Source organism: Apostichopus japonicus, chromosome 4, assembly GCF_037975245.1.
Source record: "Apostichopus japonicus isolate 1M-3 chromosome 4, ASM3797524v1, whole genome shotgun sequence".
Taxonomy (NCBI): domain Eukaryota; kingdom Metazoa; phylum Echinodermata; class Holothuroidea; order Aspidochirotida; family Stichopodidae; genus Apostichopus; species Apostichopus japonicus.
Window position 1 is genome coordinate 7,559,780 of NC_092564.1, and position 21,893 is coordinate 7,581,672.

At 37.6% G+C, this 21,893-nt stretch overlaps 1 protein-coding gene across 2 annotated transcripts in view; it reads right to left on the reverse strand.

Annotated features, from left to right (window-relative positions):
- Positions 1–124: 124 nt before the first annotated feature.
- LOC139966321 (STE20-related kinase adapter protein alpha-like) overlaps positions 125–21,893 on the reverse strand; it is a 31,229-nt gene continuing 9,460 nt past the window's right edge. For both annotated transcript variants that reach the window (XM_071969199.1, XM_071969200.1), the window contains exons 7-12: positions 13,832–13,955; positions 5,493–5,664; positions 4,589–4,693; positions 3,437–3,660; positions 1,498–1,613; positions 125–722 (exon numbers count right to left, since the gene is read on the reverse strand). In XM_071969199.1, coding sequence (XP_071825300.1) covers positions 640–722; positions 1,498–1,613; positions 3,437–3,660; positions 4,589–4,693; positions 5,493–5,664; positions 13,832–13,955 — 824 coding nt within the window. In that variant the 3' untranslated portion in view covers positions 125–639. The remainder of the gene's footprint in view (positions 723–1,497; positions 1,614–3,436; positions 3,661–4,588; positions 4,694–5,492; positions 5,665–13,831; positions 13,956–21,893) is intronic.

The window sequence follows — 21,893 nt, forward strand, 5'->3', positions numbered from 1 at the left end:
CGGTCAGCTGAACTGAATGGACCAATAGGATTTAGGAATCTTTACTAAGTATGAATGAACTACAAATTGCGCAGTCCAATCTGACCCAAGATATGCCGACACCAATGCTCTCTTCACTCTCATGTTGACTAAATCTGTCCATTGCCTTTATTAAATCCAATATATATTAAAAGTGATATTCATTTTTTGTTTATCACATTGCTTAAATGGATACTTCCTTACATCTCAAACTGGCAACTACCCAACTTTATTTCAAACAGATAAACTTAAACTCTCGAGTCACTTAGAATGGAAAACAAAACAAAATATGGAAAATGAGAAGAAACACAAAATGTTACAAAATAAACTGTACTATAAGAAGAATAAATTTTGTGCAAACTGGACGTTTAGTTATAACCTTTTATAATCCACTTATACACAATAGTTTTGGCACTAAAACTGGTTCTTTTCAGAATTGTTTCACAAACAAGCCGTCCCATCACAGCAGACAACATCACATCATCTTGAAAACCATCAGATCTCTTTTCAAACTTGTAAATGTTACTGGTTTTGTAGTAATCTCGCCGTAAAAACCGTGGCAAAAAACAAAAACATGGGACTTTTCAAGCACATATTATAAAAAAAACTGCTTTTTTCCCTTCAATCAAAGTCCCATTCATCAGATAGATTTATGCTCTCTAGGTTTCTAACTGAGTTGGCTACATCCGTTGAAGAAACATAACCTATAAAAACAAAAGAAAAGAAGACATCAAATGATTTTATATTTTAGATGTCACAGAAAAAGGAATCCAGAGTTGCAAAAAGGGTAATCATTTGAAGGTTGCATGAATTTTGATCACAATAGAAAAGCCCAAGTGTCGTTGCTTTTGGCAACTCTCTATACAGCTTTACCAATACAATCCAGTATAATACGATTCGTTGGCTCAACTTCATCAAACGGTGCGTTTCAATGCTGCAGCTCTTTCCATACCAGTATAACAATACTAATTACAGTAGTAACTTTACAATAGTCTGCCAGGTGTATTGTTAGAAATAACCTATCAACCAGTGATGAGCTAACCTTACTCCTCAGTGAACATCAAGAGATTTGCTGATTACCAAAACTTCTATAGGATTTGAACCGATGAAAAACCTGAGTCGAAAAACACAATCTATGCACTTTCGGGTGCTAGAATAAGAAGGAAGTTCACTGACTGTTGGGATCGGGGTCATTGAGCGTGCACAGTGTTAAAAGATAAGCACTTCTCTCTAGGCATGTTAGTGTCAGAGTGCTGAGGTTGTGAGGAGACAGGTAAACAATGAGTGAAGTCAATACAAGGTTTTCAGACTTCCAACTCCCTTGAGTTTGACTTATCTTTGACATACACAAAAATAGTAGTAGGGTTCTGGTTGATCTACATGCGACTATGAAGCTCATCCAAAGTGTTTGGAGGTTTGCAGACTTTGGTCTCCATTGATTATCAAATGAGCTATGACCTACATGAAAAGAAGACTTACAAGGTGTGTAGGATACAGGCTTTACAGATTGCAGCATTGATGATAATACTTCTTGGGTGGTTTTTTTCTTCACCTGCTTAAAGAATTCATGCTGGAGAAGCTCTGCTGCACTGGGTCTAAATTAGAAATAAATTTAAAAGAAAAAAAAAAAGAATAAAAAAGATATGTGTAATATTTTTCACAATCTGTAAGTGACCAGGACCATTGAATCAAATCACTCAGTAAGATGCATTTTGCCTATTTAACACTTTACAAACTCCAAATCTTACTTAAACTGCATTCTACATGGTGCCATGGTTCTTTTCCTCCATGTTTGGGTGGGTGCTAGTATCTATGTAATTTCCTTTGAATTTCTACATGGTGCCATGGTTGTTCCACCATGCATGGGTGGGTGCTAGTATCTATGTAATTTCTACATGGTGCCATGGTTGTTCCTCCGTGCATGGGTGGGTGCTAGTATCTATGCAATTTCTTTTGCATTCTACAATGACTATGAATGAAACTTTATGCCCTATGCAAGATGAGCTTATAGCCTTAAACATAATAGTAAATTCAAACTTTCCCTGACTGAGTTAGGTAGCGGTCTATATCTTTATGGGAGGGGCAGAGGCAGAGGCAAAATATGGACTTTATAGAGGAGGGATAGAAGCCCTGGGATCAATTGTGTGTACGCAGCGCTATTTGATGGCAGCTCTACACATCTTACTCGTAAAAGTTTCGTATTTATCTATCAAGATAGCATTTTCTGTGTAATGTACTTTCATACTTGTTAGCGTTACCATCCTGGAGTTTATTGGATTATTCAATTTTGGCAAGTTGTGGCTGGATTTTGGAATAATCTTGAATATTTCTATTGCCTTCCAAAGGATCATTGCAAATTCTGCCTATGCACTTTACTTCCATGGCTTTTCGCATTGCATACTCTAGTAGCGTTCTCCATTCTTTAAGGTACCTGGTAAAGGAATCTGTGACTACTCAGCCATGTAAAAGACCTTTTGTTGATACCTTTCGTTTAAGGAGGCAACGAACAAGGAGAGGAACAAAAGCTGGTTACAGGTTTAAAAGACCTATTCTATCTTTGGTCAATGTTAGATCTTGTCAACAGAAAACTGTAAGTAACATTATTGTGTCGAGGGGAGTGGATTTTACCAATCTTGTTGATCTTTCTTCCTTACAAAGCGCTCCTTACAAAATCAATGATAATGATGACCGTTTCATTCAAACTTTGATACGTCCAAGATTTTATCGCCACACACAGACTAGTAAAACTGTAACTAGCATTAATCTTGTTGTAATCAATTGCAAAGATGAATCTAAGGGCCCTGATCCTCAACCATTATCTGTTTGTTTGATTAATGTTCGATCAGTTAAAAACAAAGCTGTGTCAGTTGCCGACTATGTTTCCTCAGAGAAAATTGATGTCCTAGCAATTACTGAGACATGGCTAAGGGAACCAACAGACAACCATACATTACGCAATCTTGTTCCTAATGGTTATGATTTTAAGCATATACCTCGTCAAGCTAACAGGCCTGGTGGAGGTGTTTACTTTTGACAAATTTTTTATCTTTTGCTGTAAAGCGATTTAGAGCAATTTTTTAATTGAATAAGGCGCTATATAAATCTTGTGTAATAATAATAATAATAATAATCATTGAAATCCCATGTACAAATGTGAGTAACTATTGTTCCATGAAGGTGACTACTGTAACTCATTAAAACAAATTGTGTAAAGCAATTTTAAAGGATCATAATTCACTCTCTCATTGAATACTATATAGTTGCTATGTAGAAAAAAACAGCTATAAATCTTAATATTCTAATATTACGAGCAACTTGACCATTTTCGTATAGCATCTTGCAATACCATATACTGGAAATATTGTGCCCTGACAAAATCAATTTTTGTTACTACTAAAGAAGGAAGATGATATCCAACCTCTTGTTAGGATCGTGCCTCAGACAGACTTCAATGAAATTGTGAAATTCTGCCGAAAATTGTCTGTTGTATGGGTTTGGTTCATTCCCAAGGGTAGGATATGAGCTACCCCCAATGCCACTGTCTCTTCTGGTCTGACTGTCACTGGTGTCGCCCTCGCTGTCACGTAGTGTCACGCTGTCCAGCAGCTTAGGAGTGGTGCTGTTTATTTTCTCCAGTAACATCTAAGTTCAAAAGTATACATGTACTTGTGTATGTACATAAATACACATAACACATATATATGATATCATCAGTATGTAAATTTTGAAAGACAATGCGTTGGAAAAATAAGATAAATGAAAAAACATTCACCAAGATTTGACACAGGTCTGGCACTGTGTATGGAGACGCCCTTTACCTACTAAGCTATGGGTACAAAATGATACGCCCATTGGTTTTTCGAAACCAGTAAAGGGCAATGGTATCCTTTACCGTAGGCATATCCACATATGGATCGATTTGGTACTTTATAGCTGGGTGGAGAAATAACCATTGCTAAACTCTCCTATATATATATATATATATATATATATATATACTATTCATATTTTACCCTTTATACATTTACATAATTGATATATCTAAAAAGTTAATAATTTCAAAAGTAATTTCAGTACATAATTTCAGAAAACTGTTTAGCACTCGTTTACAACAAGTTTGCTTCGAATAAAATATAAGAAATCGAAACCTGCTGTACTAAGAAAGCACAGTGACTCAAAAAGGACATTAATATTAAAATTGTTACCTTGAAATTTCTACTTCTTTTCCCCCTAATATTCTTCATTACATGTGTATTTTTTATTCAAAAATTCCAATTTTTCAATGACAACATTTTTTAACATTTTTATACATGTCAAAAGTGCTTGAGTATCAACATGTTTATTGGAAATATCAACAGATTTAATTCAAAAGTATGACTATTAATATAAATTTATCTCTAATGTACCTACTGGGCCAGCATAAAGCCAGGACTAAGACAGAATACAACCACAGACTATTTCTTTCACAAATTTTTTTTATGAACACCAGCAATGCCAGCCATTCAATACCGAAAGACAAAAGAAAAGTATATGCCGATTTCTAAACATGCTTAAAAAAATATGAATTTACCTTCATGGGCACCATATCAGAGAATGGAATGCATCCATTAGCAAGTTCGCACGCTGTGATGCCCAAACTGTATATGTCAGATCTTGAGTCATAGCCCAGTAAATTCTTGAAACCAACAAAGCAAAATGAATTAGACATAGAAACAACAACCTGCGAGAACTGAACAAAACTGAAACAAAATTTCAACTGCATATATATATCACATACAGTGAAGATTGTTAAAAAAAAAACACACACATATTATCAGCACTTTAAATCTCTCAATATGTAACATATATATAGATATCTATATAGATATCTATATATATATATCTATATATATATCTCATATATATATATATCTATATATATATCTATATCTATATATATATATGAGATATACATATATAATGTACTTTTTACTTAAGAAAATACAAAACACACATATTTTAATCTTAGATAAGGCAAGGGTTGGAGTGAGGTTTTCAACTTGATCTTCCTATTTGGTTCCGTCTTACCAGTAACGTGGGGGCCAAAATAAAATGTCACTAGTGTACGTCCGCACGATAGATAAACTGGGCTGGAAAAAGCTCCAGTACTTACTCCAGCTTCAAGGCTTGATGTGCATGGCACGGTTGGTCAATAGGTTTCACCATCAAATTGTGTGACTCATTTTCAGTATTCAAGGAAAACGTTAATCTAAACTCTGCATCCAGTGTGCCTTAAACGTTTTTTACACCTAACATAGGCAGGCCTGATAACCCTCAGGCCCTGAGACGAATATGGTATAAATTAATGTATCTTTATTTACATATTATGCCTAGGGAAAAATAGAGACTTCAAAAAGGGGACCACGTGACATAATTATCCCGGGAGCCCGACCTGGCTTTCAGTTCCCCCTTTCTGGAGTCAATGCTGCAAGTACCTGTTCTAAGGTCTCTGGTGCCAGCCAGTGAAGGTTCTGGACAGTGTTGGCTGGAAAATCGTGTATTGCTCGTAACCTTTGACCTTCTCGTATCATGCTGATAGCGGTGCGGAAACCACTTAGGTAGACACCCCCAGACCGAGATAGAAAGATGTGGCTTGCCTTGATACTCCTTTGAAATTACAAGAGAGATTTTCCTGGTGAAAATAAAGGTCTACGGACATCTATGAACAACATTTTCCTAATCACTCTAATAGGCATTAGAGATCATGAAAATAGCTGCAACTCATGGGGATCAAAATTCATAACAGAAGTCTTTTCTCAATTTTAGTTTTACTTAAGAATGAACATAAGCTAATTACGCACATTGATGATGTACAGGGAGTGACTGCCTCATTTTCTGTTATGCTGTTCCTTTTTTTCAAGGACACTAAACACAGGTTTGTGGGCCTAGGGAAATTTTTTGAAAATTTTTCTTGTCTTATTTGAAAAGAGGAACATCACATTCTTTAAATGATATGTGTGGGCTTGTACAACTAGGGGGTTAACTTAATTAAGGGCTAGAATAAGAGAAGTTTGATGAGCGCAACAATCCACATATTTAATGAGTTTCTCAGATTTATCAAAACTTCAAATGAGTGTATCTTGGAAACCAAAAGAGCTTCTCGAAAAATTCCAACAGCTTTTGAATGAGATTTTATCACACACAACAAATATGCTGATATGGGGCAAATTGGCTAGGTGTCCATAGTACTTTAAGTAACAGCTCACATGATCACTGGTGTGATCATTCTTACCTATTGACCTCTTTGACCTTTGACCTCCACAGATTTCAAACAGGTTCTTATACTCCAAAAGTTGCAGATCTGCATATCAATTTTTTAGTTTAAAAGCTGCATTTTTTGAGATATTGTGCCAGGGAAAAATTATTAGGGGGATTTGTGGTTGGTCTTACTTTTTAGTTGCCTGAACAGCAAATTTGGTTGTTCCAAAACTTGAGGCAAAATAACGAAGAACAACCAATCTGTACACAATAGGAGAGATGTATAGGTTTGGTTTGGTGAATAGAACACCAATATGTACATTGTAGGAGAGATGTATAGGTTTGGTGAATAGAACACCAATATGTACATTGTAGGAGGGATGTATAGGTTTGGTGAATAGAACACCAATATGTACACTGTTAGTTTTTCCTAAAATCTTGTTATTATATATGAATGGAGTGACACCAATTCGGTGGTTATTTATTAGAGATGGCCTTTATAGGTTTGTTTCATTTTTGCTTCATTTAGAGTTTTAATAATTTTCAATATGGCGAACCTGTTGTTGGGTTATACAGAGCCTACACGTGTGCCATATCTAGCCTACCTACTGTACACGTCATATATTGTGTTAAGATCACGTAGCATATTTCCGAAGAGCATGGGTGGGAAAGTTGCACTGTGTCTGTATAAAGATATCGTCATGCATGTACGGGCATTTATGTAGAGTATATTTGGCGTCAAGGGCGTAGGAACCGGGGGGGCTGGGGGGCGCCAGCCCCCCCAGTGAAAAATGTGGAGGGGCGGAAGTATCATTCCGCCCCCCGCTTCGCAAGTCAGAAAACCCCTTTTTCCTTTCCAAATGAGAAAAAAATCTAATTTAGAGCACCAAATTGCATCTAAGGTCAGGTGAAAATGCAAAATTATATACAAAATGGAGTGGGTGGGTTGAAGTGTGCTATATTGCACCAAATTGCATCTGAGGCCACCTGGAAATGCAAAAAAAATCCAAAGGGGAGGGGGACACCCCCTCCCCTTATACCCCTCCCCCAGGCCGGCCATCCGTCTTCAGCCCCCCCACTCAAAAGTACCTTCCTACGCCACTGTTTGGCGTGTATTGTGTTGAGGAGCAGTATTGTAGCTCTGCAAGTAAGATAATTACGGAAATGTGGAGGACTAGGGATGACCTTGGGGTTTACAACCTAGTAATGTGGGCGGTAGTAGTACTAGGATTATAGTTTATGTGTCCTCATGCAGCTCTACGCACTTGGCTACATTTGAAAGGGGGCCTGTGAAGGGCGCGTATAAGTATACTGTGTTGCTGAGTCAGTACAGTTTACGTTAATAATAATAATAATAATTTATTTAATAAAGCGTTAAATCCACAAAAGTGCTCTAAAACGCTATGTAACAGTAAAAATAAATATATGACACATAATATGTAGTAAAACTGCAGAATAAAATACAATATAGATGAGTATGAAGAATAAAAAGCATGTACGTTTGACTGTGTTGGAGTACTGCACATGAATAGAGTTGAATACACAGTTTATATATTGCAGTAATGCTGTCTAAATAGGTAGGTTTTCAGCTTCGACTTGAATGTTGTTAGACTAGAAACAGTCCTGAGTTCAGCTGGCAGCCCATTCCAGAGGCGTGGCCCAGCCATGCATAATGCTCTGTTCCGATAGCTGTTTGTCTTGGTGATCGGCACCTCCAGACGACTCTGACCAGCAGACCGTAGGGCTCTTGTTGGCTGATAAGGGCGGATGAGATTGTGCAGGTATTTGTTTATTCAGTGAATTCATCTTAAAGTGATATACAATTTCAACAGTTATAATATTTAAACCGTAGTTAATGAAATGGGGTTCTGTGAGTGAAACATGTAGTCATATGTTTGCATTCTGTACTATGTGGCACACCTCTGTGAGGTCGGAGGTATTTAGTATGTATTGTAATTACTTTGTTTGCTTTCATATGGGAGTGCTGTACTTGAGATGTGTATGTGTAGTTGTGTAGTTTAGATCCTCCTGCAAAAAGGAACTCGCGAAGAAGCCTCATTGGGTTATCAAAGCCGCAAGCTGAATGAAGTCAGTCTCTTACATTCATATTTAACGTCCTGGATGATTATGAATTGTCAATTGTCAACAACTCTGTAACTGGACGACATACATTAATCTTGGAGTGACTCGAACCGGGGACCTTATGATTGGAAGGCACCGACGTTAACCACTGAGCTAACACTCCCTGAGCTAACACCCACTGAGCTAACACTCCCACGTATGTTTCCATTTTCTATGTTTTAACTTATTTTAGTTTTGACTGCACTAGATACTGGTTGCAGTTTTGCCAGGAGAGGTTTCGTGTTTTATATTGTAATTGTGTTATATTAACTTATTATTTTATCTTCATAAACTGATCCTCTATAAACTGTCTCAGTACACAGATACAATCAAAGGGTGACTCCACCCAAACAGTAACTAACAACATCATGCTTGGATTAACATCAATGAAGACCAAAGAACCCAAATGGAATGCTTTGTGAGTACTCACAATAGTCTCTTGAATAACACTGAATATACTTAAATGAATTGAATATGGTTCAGTTTACAAGATGGCTGCATTTCAGCAACCTTTAGGTTGGATTCTGGCTTATATAAGACTAATTATTATTATCATTATTATTAAAGAGCGCACGTACTGTACACTACAACACAGTATTTACCTAAAATTGCCAATGCAATAATACATTCGTTCTCAACTTTGGACAAAAATTTAAATATCAAAATGAAATAGTCAAGGGGGAAAAAAATTGCAAAACTGTAGTTTAAAGGAATAATCTGATCTGGGGAGAAAACAATTTTTCACAAAGAAAGTGAAAATACTCCACATTACTAGATGAAAAGCCCATCTCTGCATATCTAAGCCCTAATATAATAAACCAAAATTATTTTCCTGTACTTGGTAATAAGTCGATTCTGAGTCGAGTGGGGACCCGTGGCCATCCATGCCAGACGGCCACTGCATTCCTTTAGTATTATAGAGCTCTACAAACCTGGTTGTTCCTATTGACCAAAACCTCTCTTTAAATCAACAGACTTTAACACCACCATTTCCACTTGTTTCAGTATGATATGTTATTTCAAAGGTTTAGTCTTTTCTACCTTGTGATCTTGTGAAAACTCTCATAATTTCACTCCTTGCTAAGAGAATTGAATACTGTGCATCTCTCTGTACAACAGTATTAATGCTAGTCTCATCAATAAACTACAAAATAGTGCTGCCAGAGTTATTTATAGCCGTGGAAGAAGGGATGATGACTCCATCATTTGTAAGAAGTTGCACTGGCTCCTTGTGAAAGATTGATAAATTACTTTAAAATCCTGCTACCTTAAGAACCTTATTATTGTATAAGTTTATAACTGTTTTTGCCTGTTTCTTCCTATAGTGAACATGGAGCAGCCACTAGCCACAAGAGAAAGAGAAAGAGCTGCTGATGATCCACTTCTTTAGATATACAATGTATCAAGATTAAAAGGGAGTTTTGACATTTTGACTCCTGACGACATGAAATTGGCGGTTGATATCCCCAAAAGTAAGAAGGTGTTATGACTTAATATTCAATATTCAATTATTGAGTATGAGGATTGTCCAAATCTGTTCTGTTTCACAAGCAAGGCATCAAACATACCCACACATATTATAACTCATCCCCACCAACCAAGGTACAAGAACAGCATTACCATCCTCTCCCAAACCTTTTCATACAATCAAATTATAACTCACCAACACCAACCAAGGTACCATCCTCTCCCAAACATTTGCATGCCATCATATTATAAACCAAGGTACCATCCTCTCATCAACCTTTGCATGTCATCATATTATAACTCACTCCCTCAAACCAAGGTAACATCCTCTCATCAACCTTTGCATGCCATCATATTATAACTCACTCCCTCCAACCAAGGTACCCTCCACTCATCAACATTTGCATGTCATCATATTATTACTCACTCCCTCCAACCAAGGTACCCTCTCTCATCAACCTTTGCATGTCATATTAAAAGTCACTCCCTCCAACCAAGGTAACATCCTCTAATCAACCTTTGCATGCCATCATATTATAACTCACTCCCTCCAACCAAGGTACCCTCCTCATTTGCATGTCATCATATTATAACTCACTCCCTCCAACCAAGGTACCATCCTCTCCCAAACATTTGCATGTCATCATATTGTAACTCACCCCCACCAACAAAGGTACCATTCTCTCCCAAACATTTGCATGTCATCATATTATAACTCACTCCCTCCAACCAAGGTACCATCCTCTCATTAACCTTTGCATGCCATCATATTATAACTCGCTCCCTCCAATCAAGGTACCCTCCTCTCATCAACATTTGCATGTCATCATATTATAACTCACTCCCTCCAACCAAGGTACCATCCTCTCATCAACCTTTGCATGCCATCATATTATAACTCACTCCCTCCAACCAAGGTACCATCCTCTCATCAACATTTGCATGTCATCATATTATAACTCACTCCCTCCAACCAAGGAACCCTCCTCATGTGCATGTCATCATATTGTAACTCACTCCCTCCAACCAAGGTAACATCCTCTAATCAACCTTTGCATGCCATCATATTATAACTCACTCCCTCCAAACAAGGTACCCTCCTCATTTGCATGTCATCATATTATAACTCACTCCCTCCAACCAAGGTACCATCCTCTCCCAAACATTTGCATGTCATCATATTGTAACTCACCCCCACCAACAAAGGTACCATCCTCTCCAAAACATTTGCATGTCATCATATTATAACTCACTCCCTCCAAACATGGTACCATCCTCTCATCAACATTTGCATGTCATCATATTATAACTCACTCCCTCCAACCAAGGTAACATCCTCTAATCAACCTTTGCATGTCTTCATATTATAATTCACTCCCTCCAACAAAGGTAACATCCTCTCATCAACCATCGCATGTCATCATATTATAACTCACTCCCTCCAACCAAGGTTCCCTCCTCTCATCAACATTTGCATGTCATCATATTATAACTCACTCCCTCCAACCAAGGTTCCCTCCTCTCATCAACATTTGCATGTCATCATATTATAACTCACTCCCTCCAACAAAGGTAACATCCTCTCATCAACCTTCGCATGTCATCATATTATAACTCACTCCCTCCAACCAAGGTAGCATCCTCTAATCAACCTTTGCATGCCATCATATTATAACTCACTCCCTCCAACCAAGGTAACATCCTCTCATCAACATTTGCATGTCATCATATTATAACTCACTCCCTCCAACCAAGGTAACATCCTCTCATCAACCTTTGCATGTCATCATATTATAACTCACTCCCTCCAACCAAGGTACCCTCCTCTCATCAACCTTTGCATGTCATCATATTATAACTCACTCCCTCAAACCAAGGTACCCTCCTCTCATCAACATTTGCATGTCATCATATTATAACTCACTCCCTCCAACCAAGGTAACATCCTCTAATCAACCTTTGCATGCCATCATATTATAACTCACTCCCTCCAACCAAGGTAACATCCTCTCATCAACCTTTGCATGTCATCATATTATAACTCACTCCCTCCAACCAAGGTAGCATCCTCTAATCAACCTTTGCATGCCATCATATTATAATTCACTCCCTCCAACCAAGGTAACATCCTCTAACCAACCTTTGCATGTCATCATATTATAACTCACTCCCTCCAACCAAGGTAACATCCTCTCATCAACCTTTGCATGTCATCATATTATAACTCACTCCCTCCAACCAAGGTAACATCCTCTCATCAACCTTTGCATGCCATCATATTATAACTCACTCCCTCCAACCAAGGTACCCTCCTCTCATCAACATTTGCATGCAATCATATTATAACTAGCTCCCTCCAACCAAGGTACCCTCCTCTCATCAACATTTGCATGTCATCATATTATAACTCACTCCCTCCAACCAAGGTACCATCCTCTCATCAACCTTTGCATGCCATCATATTATAACTCACTCCCTCCGACCAAGGTACCATCCTCTCATCAACATTTGCATGTCATCATATTATAACTCACTCCCTCCAACCAAGGTACCATCCTCTCATCAACCTTTGCATGCCATCATATTATAACTCACTCCCTCCAACCAAGGTACCATCCTCTCATCAACATTTGCATGTCATCATATTATAACTCACTACCTCCAACCAAGGTAACATCCTCTAATCAACGTTTACATGTCATCATATTATAACTCACTCCCTCCAACCAAGGTAACATCCTCTAATCAACCTTTGCATGCCATCATATTATAACTCACTCCCTCCAACCAAGGTAACATCCTCTCATCAACCTTTGCATGTCATCATATTGTAACTCACTCCCTCCAACCAAGGAACCCTCCTCTCATCAACATTTGCATGTCATATTATAACTCACTCCCTCCAACCAAGGTAACATCCTCTCATCAACCTTTGCATGTCATCATATTATAACTCACTCCATCCAACCAAGGTAGCATCCTCTAATCAACCTTTGCATGTCATCATATTATAACTCACTCCCTCCAACCAAGGTAACATCCTCTAATCAACCTTTGCATGTCATCATATTATAACTCACTCCCTCCAACCAAGGTACCCTCCACTCATCAACATTTGCATGTCATCATATTATAACTCACTCCCTCCAACCAAGGTAACATCCTCTCATCAACCTTTGCATGTCATCATATTGTAACTCACTCCCTCCAACCAAGGAACCCTCCTCTCATCAACATTTGCATGTCATATTATAACTCACTCCCTCCAACCAAGGTAACATCCTCTAATCAACCTTTGCATGTCATCATATTATAACTCACTCCCTCCGACCAAGGAACCCTCCTCTCATCAACATTTGCATGTCATATTATAACTCACTCCCTCCAACCAAGGTAACATCCTCTCATCAACCTTTGCATGCCATCATATTATAACTCACTCCCTCCAACCAAGGTAACATCCTCTAATCAACCTTTGCATGTCATCATATTATAACTCACTCCCTCCAACCAAGGTAACCTCCTCTCATCAACTTTTGCATGTCATCATATTATAACTCACTCCCTCCAACCAAGGTAACATCCTCTAATCAACCTTTGCATGCCATCATATTATAACTCACTCCCTCCAACCAAGGTACCCTCCTCATTTGCATGTCATCATATTATAACTCACTCCCTCCAACCAAGGTACCATCCTCTCCCAAACATTTGCATGTCATCATATTATAACTCACTCCCTCCAACCAAGGTACCATCCTCTCATCAACCTTTGCATGCCATCATATTATAACTCACTCCCTCCAACCAAGGTACCATCCTCTCCCAAACATTTGCATGCCATCATATTATAACTTACCCCCACCAACCAAGGTACCATCCTCTCATCAACCTTTGCATGCCATCATGATCATGATCACTGAAACCTAAATTACGAAGAAATGTGACATTTTCACCAGAAACATCCAAGGCTCAAATTGTCTCCTACCTGTGGATGTAACCCATCTGGTGGATATAGTCAAGCGCCAGCAGGATATCATGAAGAATCAATGCTATTGCCGTTTCACCGAGGCCGTCTGGGAAATGCTTGTCAAGAAGATCTCTGGCTGATCCTGTAAAACAAAAGAGTGATTGTCATCAAACAGAAAAGAAATAACAAACAAACAGGCATCAACAAAGCAAATTTTAATCAATAAACCTATGGGTCAGTGCAATGTCACAGACTCCAAATATGTCTCAAAATTAGAGTATTGATGTATGAAATGCTCAATAACAATGTTGAATACACCAAAATACACCAAATTCTGAAACAATTGTATTTATGGTTAATGATATTATAGTGATCCAGAACTGTATATAGTGGTTACATATTGCCATGAAGTCTTAAAATACAAATGACTGTGCATTACTTCTCAGATTTTACTCAAAATGAGGTTGAAAATTGATTAAACGAAAGACACTTTTCAAACGTTTTAGCAAACTGAATATTGATTAAATATCACCAAATGACTTCTGAAATCAACTCAAAAGGCTCCTTTTAAAGGAGAAATAAACCTAGCCTTTTCTGCTTAGAGAAAACCGTACTTCAACACATTGCCAACTTCTCAGCCTAACATTTCCTACGAGCCATTCAGGATAACTAAGGCAATATCTAGCCAAATCTTTCTTCCGAAACACTTTCCAGATTCGGGAATTTTGGAAAAAAAATTGGACTTGACTGTTATCAATTCGAGCCTTAATACACAGTGTAGGAACTGAGACAACAAGACCTAGAGATTGCTAAACAGATCGCACCTGTGGCCAACACTGGCAGTTACTATCTGATGCTAGTACTGCTAACACAAGAAACAGTTATGCGACAGAGGGGCAAGCCTGGTGCATTGTGCATTTTGTACGTTCTCTTTTCTCTGGAAACCTTTTCCCATCAGGAATAACATAATATAGTTTTCCCTTCCCTGCTCCTTCCTCCCCTTGCCTGTTTACACAACCAAATGCTTGGCACTCCGGCATTTGCACCAACTTCCGAACAATCTCCGAGAGTAAATGTACAATTCATATGCAGAGAGGGGAATTGTTTAACTAATTTTTGAAGCGCCATCCTTATTTGAAATTCACATAACGGCCGTTAACACAGTAGATGTGAAAAAAATAATGAGAACAATTCCTGGAAATTCGGGGTAGGTAGTTTTGACTTTATTATTTCACAAAGGGTGTAATTAGTCTCTACTATGAGGTCACTGAAAAACCACAGGGTTTATTTCTAATTTAAACTAGTGATACCTGTACACCAAGTTCATGGCCATAACAATTATTAAGGTCAACTCTAACTAAAGCCATCTGGGGCAAAGGATATATACTCTATTTGTTATCTCAGTAATGAATAGTAGTACTAATTGTTGTAAACAGATGTGATTTATCCCTCATTTTGTGACAATTTGGCAGAATTGCCAAGCAAACGTTGGTGGGATCAATGCATTCCTTAAAGCTGACCCCCAGACAGCCTTATAAATTAATCTGATCAGACTTAAATCAACTGTTTTGACCTAGTTTTCCACAGCATCAAGACCCATAGTCTTACAACTGCACACAGTTTAATTATATGCTTAGGTAACAAGTATTGTTCAGCATATTATGGTAACTATGTGGTATGTACAGTATCCTTGTAGTAATGTGTAAGCATAAGTTCATGGTAGCCTGACACACCAGCTCATTCTTTACAGAATTATGCTTCTAGGTAGATCATTGCTAGAGCGCATTAGAGCATGGTAACTATGTGGTATGTGCAGTATCTTAATAGTAATATGCAAATTGTATAAATTTATGGTAGCCTGACATACCAGCTCATTCTTTACAGAATTATGCTTCTAGGTAGATCATTGCTAGAGCGCATTAGAGCATGGTAACTATGTGGTATGTGCAGTATCTTAATAGTAATATGCAAATTGTATAAGTTTATGGTAGCCTGACATACCAGCTCATTCTTTACAGAATTATGCTTCTAGGTAGATCATTGCTAGAGCGCATTAGAGCATGGTAACTATGTGGTATGTGCAGTATCTTAATAGTAATATGCAAATTGTATAAATTTATGGTAGCCTGACATACCAGCTCATTCTTTACAGAATTATGCTTCTAGGTAGATCACTGCTAGGGCACATTAAGGTGGCATACTCCTATTAGAGTCTATATCCATCCGCTCGATTGTTCTCCTTCAGGAAAAGTGCCAAGAAGCAGCAGGAGAACATCTTTTTTGACCTGTTATCAATCATGATCTAGTTTTTTGAGGCTTGCATGTTGAAGAGCATGAAAAGAAGTACATGTGGTGAGAAAATTGGGTCAATTGAGGCAATTTTAGACCCCTTTAGGCCTCCCAGGAGCAGCGTAGGAAAATTGTTTACTACTCAGTGAAGAGGTTTGTTTACAAGTGACAAAAACTTCCGGCTCAGATAGCAAAAAATCTGCGCAGTCAAGGTACGGAAATTTAATGGTGCCATGAAAGGCCAACTTGTCAGCTATCCGGTGATGGGTAGCGTTTAGCTAGTGAAAACTTCTATCTAGACTTAGAGACTACATTACTTTTGTGATTTAGTGTGTAAGTCAATGGCATGGTAACTATGTGGTATCTGCAGTTTCTTTGCAGTAATGTGTTGGTCCATGTGTATGGGAGTTTAACATACCAACTCATTCTTACAGAATATGTTTAGGTTTGTTGTGGCTTGGGAACAGTACAGCATGTTAACTTTGTGCTTACATGCAGTATCTGTGTGATATCTTTGGTGTAACGTAGGTAAATGCATGCACGCAGTAGTTTGACACAGTGTTTACACTGCAGTGTTTACACTGCACATTTTATTTTTATTCTGCCTTTACTGCATCATGAATTGGTTGGATTTATGTCACAATCACAAGTTACATGTTCTTTTTCCTATTTTTACTTTTAAAGGGTTAATATTTACTGTCAACATGCATGAACCTCCCATAAACATAACAATTAACCAAAATGCAGATCTGCAGTGAGGGGGGAAAAAAACACCAACAAATCTATAATAATATACTTTTCTACTTGTTTATTAGCCCTTCTAACGGCAAACAAGTAATTACAGCTATAAATTGTTGTGTAGTTCGCGGTAGATCACACATAAACCATATTCAGTAACAACAATCAAATTTTCAGTCTCCCGATTGGTTTGTCTGGTTTGTCGTGTGCTTGACTCCTTATTTTACCTGTTTAACCTTGAATTCTTTTGTAAATGTGGTTCAGCCGATAATTGTCCCTCCATTACAAAGATGAGAAAACTGGTTTATATTTTCAACGATCATAATAGAATGAATGGTAGAGTCAATGACAACAGAAGATTCCAACAAACATACAGTTTATATACTGCAAAGCCTGCAAAGGTACGCTATCCAAAATTATTGCAAGTCATATTATATTTATGGGGTGCGGGATGCATTTCATTCACAATGATCCTACATGAACTGTAGGATGTGACCATTACAAAGTCCTGTTTGGTTCAGAGATAAGCTTAGCATACTGTAGTTTAATACAAAATCTAAATGGGTCAATCTCTGAGGAACCTTGTGACCAGTAAACATATTTGCACAACATGTTTAAGTTTTGTACGTTCATTTTAGAACAACCTGACTAATAATTGCAACCTTGAGAGACCAGTAGTTATGCTACTGGAGAATATGTCCTATTAAAAATGTCTGGTCTTAATAGAAACAGCAGTAGGGTTCTTCATGCAAACTCAGATCAAGTGCAATAGATATAACTACAACCTAGCCTTACACAAATCTGTGCAAATGTTCACGAATAAAGTATCAAAACATGATGGAAGCATTTCATGTTAAATCCAAAAGGTGTGGTGTCCACATTTGGGTCTGAAAGTCCCTGGAAGTTCTTTTTCTATTGTAATGGCAAAGAAACCCCTTCTTAACCAAAGCATGCCCCCCCCCCCAACTCCTCATCCCCAAGTTATGTGTCTCTGATCATCTGATGGCATTACATTAAACCATGATTCTATTGTCTGCCTAATATAACCATAAAGCCAACAGACTTAGTGCTTCCATTTGTTTGAGGACATTCAACAATAACACTGTGCCAAGGAAAAAAAGACTTTTAATAGCATTGGATGGTAGCCCTTAGAAGATACCTTAAAAAAACGATAAATAATTTTTCAAACATGTTTTCAAATATGAGAACGCTAATGTTGCGTTTAACAGAGAAACAATTTTCTGATTGTGTAGGATGGATATTTCAAATAGACTTTGAACAGTAGAGAACGTGAGGTCACCTTCGCAAATGCAGATTGCGACATAACCCACACTCCGTACAGTACCTACAGTAATCACAACAAAAACTGCGTTTGTATACAGATTAATTTCTTCCTTAATTTTCGGTGAAATTTCTTAGAAATTATTTGTTTTAAAAAAATTGTTAAGCCGTCATATATGTAGTGCATCAGGGATTTCTTGATTTTTGTGTTACATAAGATAACTTTGAACAGCAGACTCTTCGTTGTTTATACGCTATCCAGCTCTAACGCGAAGAATGTTTGCATGTAGGCTACTCTAACGTTTACAATCAAACAGTTCTGCGAAGCCTAAGCTTCTCAGTACTACATTCTGCTCTGACATCGATTCCGCCAAGTTTCATCATTCGGTGTTACAAATACTTTTCAAGTTTCCTTTTACTGTAAAGTTGATCCGTGAATGTTATTTCAGCGATTTCGAAGAACAGTTTATGAACTGTGGTTTGAGTGTGAGAGTGTATTATGTGCAACGCTATGTACGTATACAAACTGGGCATGGTAGTCTGTATATATGTTCACGATGTGTACGTAATATATAATAGGCAATCACCTGTGCGTGTACTAGGTCAATCACCAAATTAATGCGTTCGAAAAAACGGTGCTTTTGGTGAGAAACTGGTGAATTTCTACAAGAAGAAATGTCGAATGGGGACAATTTTCACATGGTTGGAAAGAGAAAAAAAGAACTATGAGGACATTGAATCAAAATCTTCCACCAGACAATTCCTTTAAGGGTTGACCATTAAGTGAAATCCTGTTATCAGCAAGGGTCTTGCACTAATGGAGACCTAATAGCATCTTTGGAAGCTAAACTGTTTGAGTTATTACATTTACTTTTTTGAGACTTTGACCTCTGTCGACTCAAATGACCTTTGAACTTCACAACAGGGTAGGTTATGAATTCTTAATCTCAAACATAATGCTAAAATGTTATAGCATGTTTGAAAGGTATTGAGAATGAGACATTGCTTTCCATAGACCTGGAGAACACTTCCACCAGTTTGAATATGAGAAGTTGTACACTTACCAATAGGAACTTACTACAAAGCACTTTTGATGTGGTTCTAAAACTATCATGTTTGCAAAATATATACATTGTGCTCTCTGCAGTTGACATTCCATGACTTTATGATTTCCACCAATTCCAGAAGGGTTGCCATACTCACTAAGGAGAATGCACACACCAAGCATGAAGTGTGAACGTGCTGCATTACATGTCACCACAGTTAAAATATATATGCAGAACATGCTCTCAAGCAGCTCAGTATCACTGTGGTATTTCTGGCAAAAGATCTTTTGAAAGTTTTTCTGACAAGAGCCTGTACTCCTGGTAATCTGAATCATATCAGCATCATGTTTGGGTAAATTTTTGGACAATTTCTGTCACTAAATGTACTTGAGTGAAATAGAAAGCACTACTATGTGCAATTGTAATGGGTTAAGGTCAAGTGGTCTGTGTCAAAGTAAAAAATCCGTGAGGCCTTCAGTATGGTGAATTCAGAGCTGTTAAAGACATTGTGCAGTAGTTTCTGACTAGAACTTAGATGCAAATGACATCTTAAAACGGCATATCAGAGGTGTATCAATTACGTATGGTGAGAGCATGGATGTAACTAAGATAGTGAGAGCCTCAATGAAATATTACCCTGACATGGTGTAAACTTTCAGGAATTACTAATTAGGTTCATAAAAATACAAATCATTCTCAATTTCATAACAGCAACGTCAATTAAGGTCTGACCAATTACGTGCTTTTCTGTACACCATGATCTTGCACAAAATGTCATGCTGAAACCAAAGCTTATTATTGACCACATCCCTAACTAAGAAGAAAGGTTTTTAGTGATTGAATGCTGCTAGCTTTAAACAACCACTGACTTGAAGCAAATTAGAAGTCTCTCTTGAAAAACAATATTATCCAGCTACCGTGCTTTCAAGGTTTTCACAATATCCCCTTGCTGACCTCAAATGACCTTTGACCATAAGGAAGAATTACTGGGCTCTTGTACTCATTATAGGAAAGTCATATGCCGAAATGACATCTAATTAAACTCCCTAACTTATAATGTCATGTTTCAAATTCCCAGAGTGTAACCTCTGCTGACCCCAAATGACCTTTGAACACCACCACAAACAGTAGGGTTCACTGAACTAACCATTGGAAATCCACATGCCAAATATAAGAACTGCACAGGCTACCTTCCTTGAGATATCATGTTTACAATATTTTCACACTTTTTTCCCTCTGTTGACCTTAAAAGATAGAACTATTAATTGCTTTAATCAAAGTAAAAAAGACAACTCTAAACATAAAATGACCTCATGTTATTATTGAAATTCAATCATTTGCATCATTTCATTTTTACCTTATATAAATATAAATGTATAAACTCTAAAGTCCCATGTAAGGTAATGCAATAAAAGTTACATGAGTATATGTTGAAAACACTATCACCTTGAATGATATACCCCCGCAGCTCTGAACTGAGAGAAAAAGAAGAGCAGAGACCTCCAAACTATTCAGAAGTATAAACAATAAATTATTTCGACAAAGGAGGCACGACTGCATTGATCCAAAACTGCTCTGACGTCTTTATGCCTTATGAATGTTAAGAATGGAACAGACTGGGTATAACAAAAAAAATTAACAAAACCTTTAGCTGTGGTACTATCAAAGAATTCCTTCTGCTACAATAGTTGCATTGTTTCCTTTATCAGCAAATATGATTATCGTGAACATGTTGTTTTCTTTTAACTCTGAACTAGTCTTTAATGAATATACAAGTGGTGGGAGGAGGGGATATATTGCAACTAAAATAGACCAGGCATAAACAAAGGCCCTGTAGTTGTGGTGCAATGAAAGAACTCATTCAGTTTCAATAGATTCCATATTCCCTTTATATTCGCAAGATCTTTATCATGGTCATGTTGGGTTTTTTATAAACTTTGAAAAAGTCTTTTGTGAAATGAGCAAGTCATATATTGCAACTGAAATAGACCAGGCATAAACAAAAGCCCTGTACTGTAGTTGTGGTGCTATCAAAGAATTCTGCAGTTGCAATAGTTTCCATTTGCCCTTTATCAGCAATATCTATACCATGGCCATGTTTAATTGGGACTATGAAATAGTCTTTCTTGAATAAACAGATCGTGAGAGGAGGGGAAGAGGAAGGGGGAAGGGGAGGGGAAAGGGGAAGGGGAAGGGAGGGGGTGGGTGAGGCCATAGTAGTGACAAATTAATTGATAAGGTGAGTTGCTGTTTTTGGTTTGGCTAACATCCTAATACATTCATGCTAATGTCTGTGTATAGCTTTCTGTGTGTGCATATATGCTTGCATGTTAATATGACATCTGATTGTAAAACATATTATCCAAATTAGAGCAACAGGGAGAGGTCACATAATTGTAAGTTTGTAGACAGATGCTCCATAACCAGTGAAGGAAACTTTTGGCTTTGGTGTGGTGGCTTAAGGTCACTTATGACCAGCAGAGTTGTTCAAAATGTGAAAATCTGGTAAAGAATATCCCAAGAACAAATGAATGATCCTTTCTATGTGACGTCTAATTGTTCTCAATTGACGAGAAAAAGTCTTAAACTGTTTTTGGCAGGTTTCAAAAACTACTTACTGCAAGTGACACATTGTACACAATGTAGGACACCTCCAATGGTCAATATGAGTCATACGATGGAAATTGTTTCTCAAGTGATGGCAAAAAGAATCAATTAATGCAAGT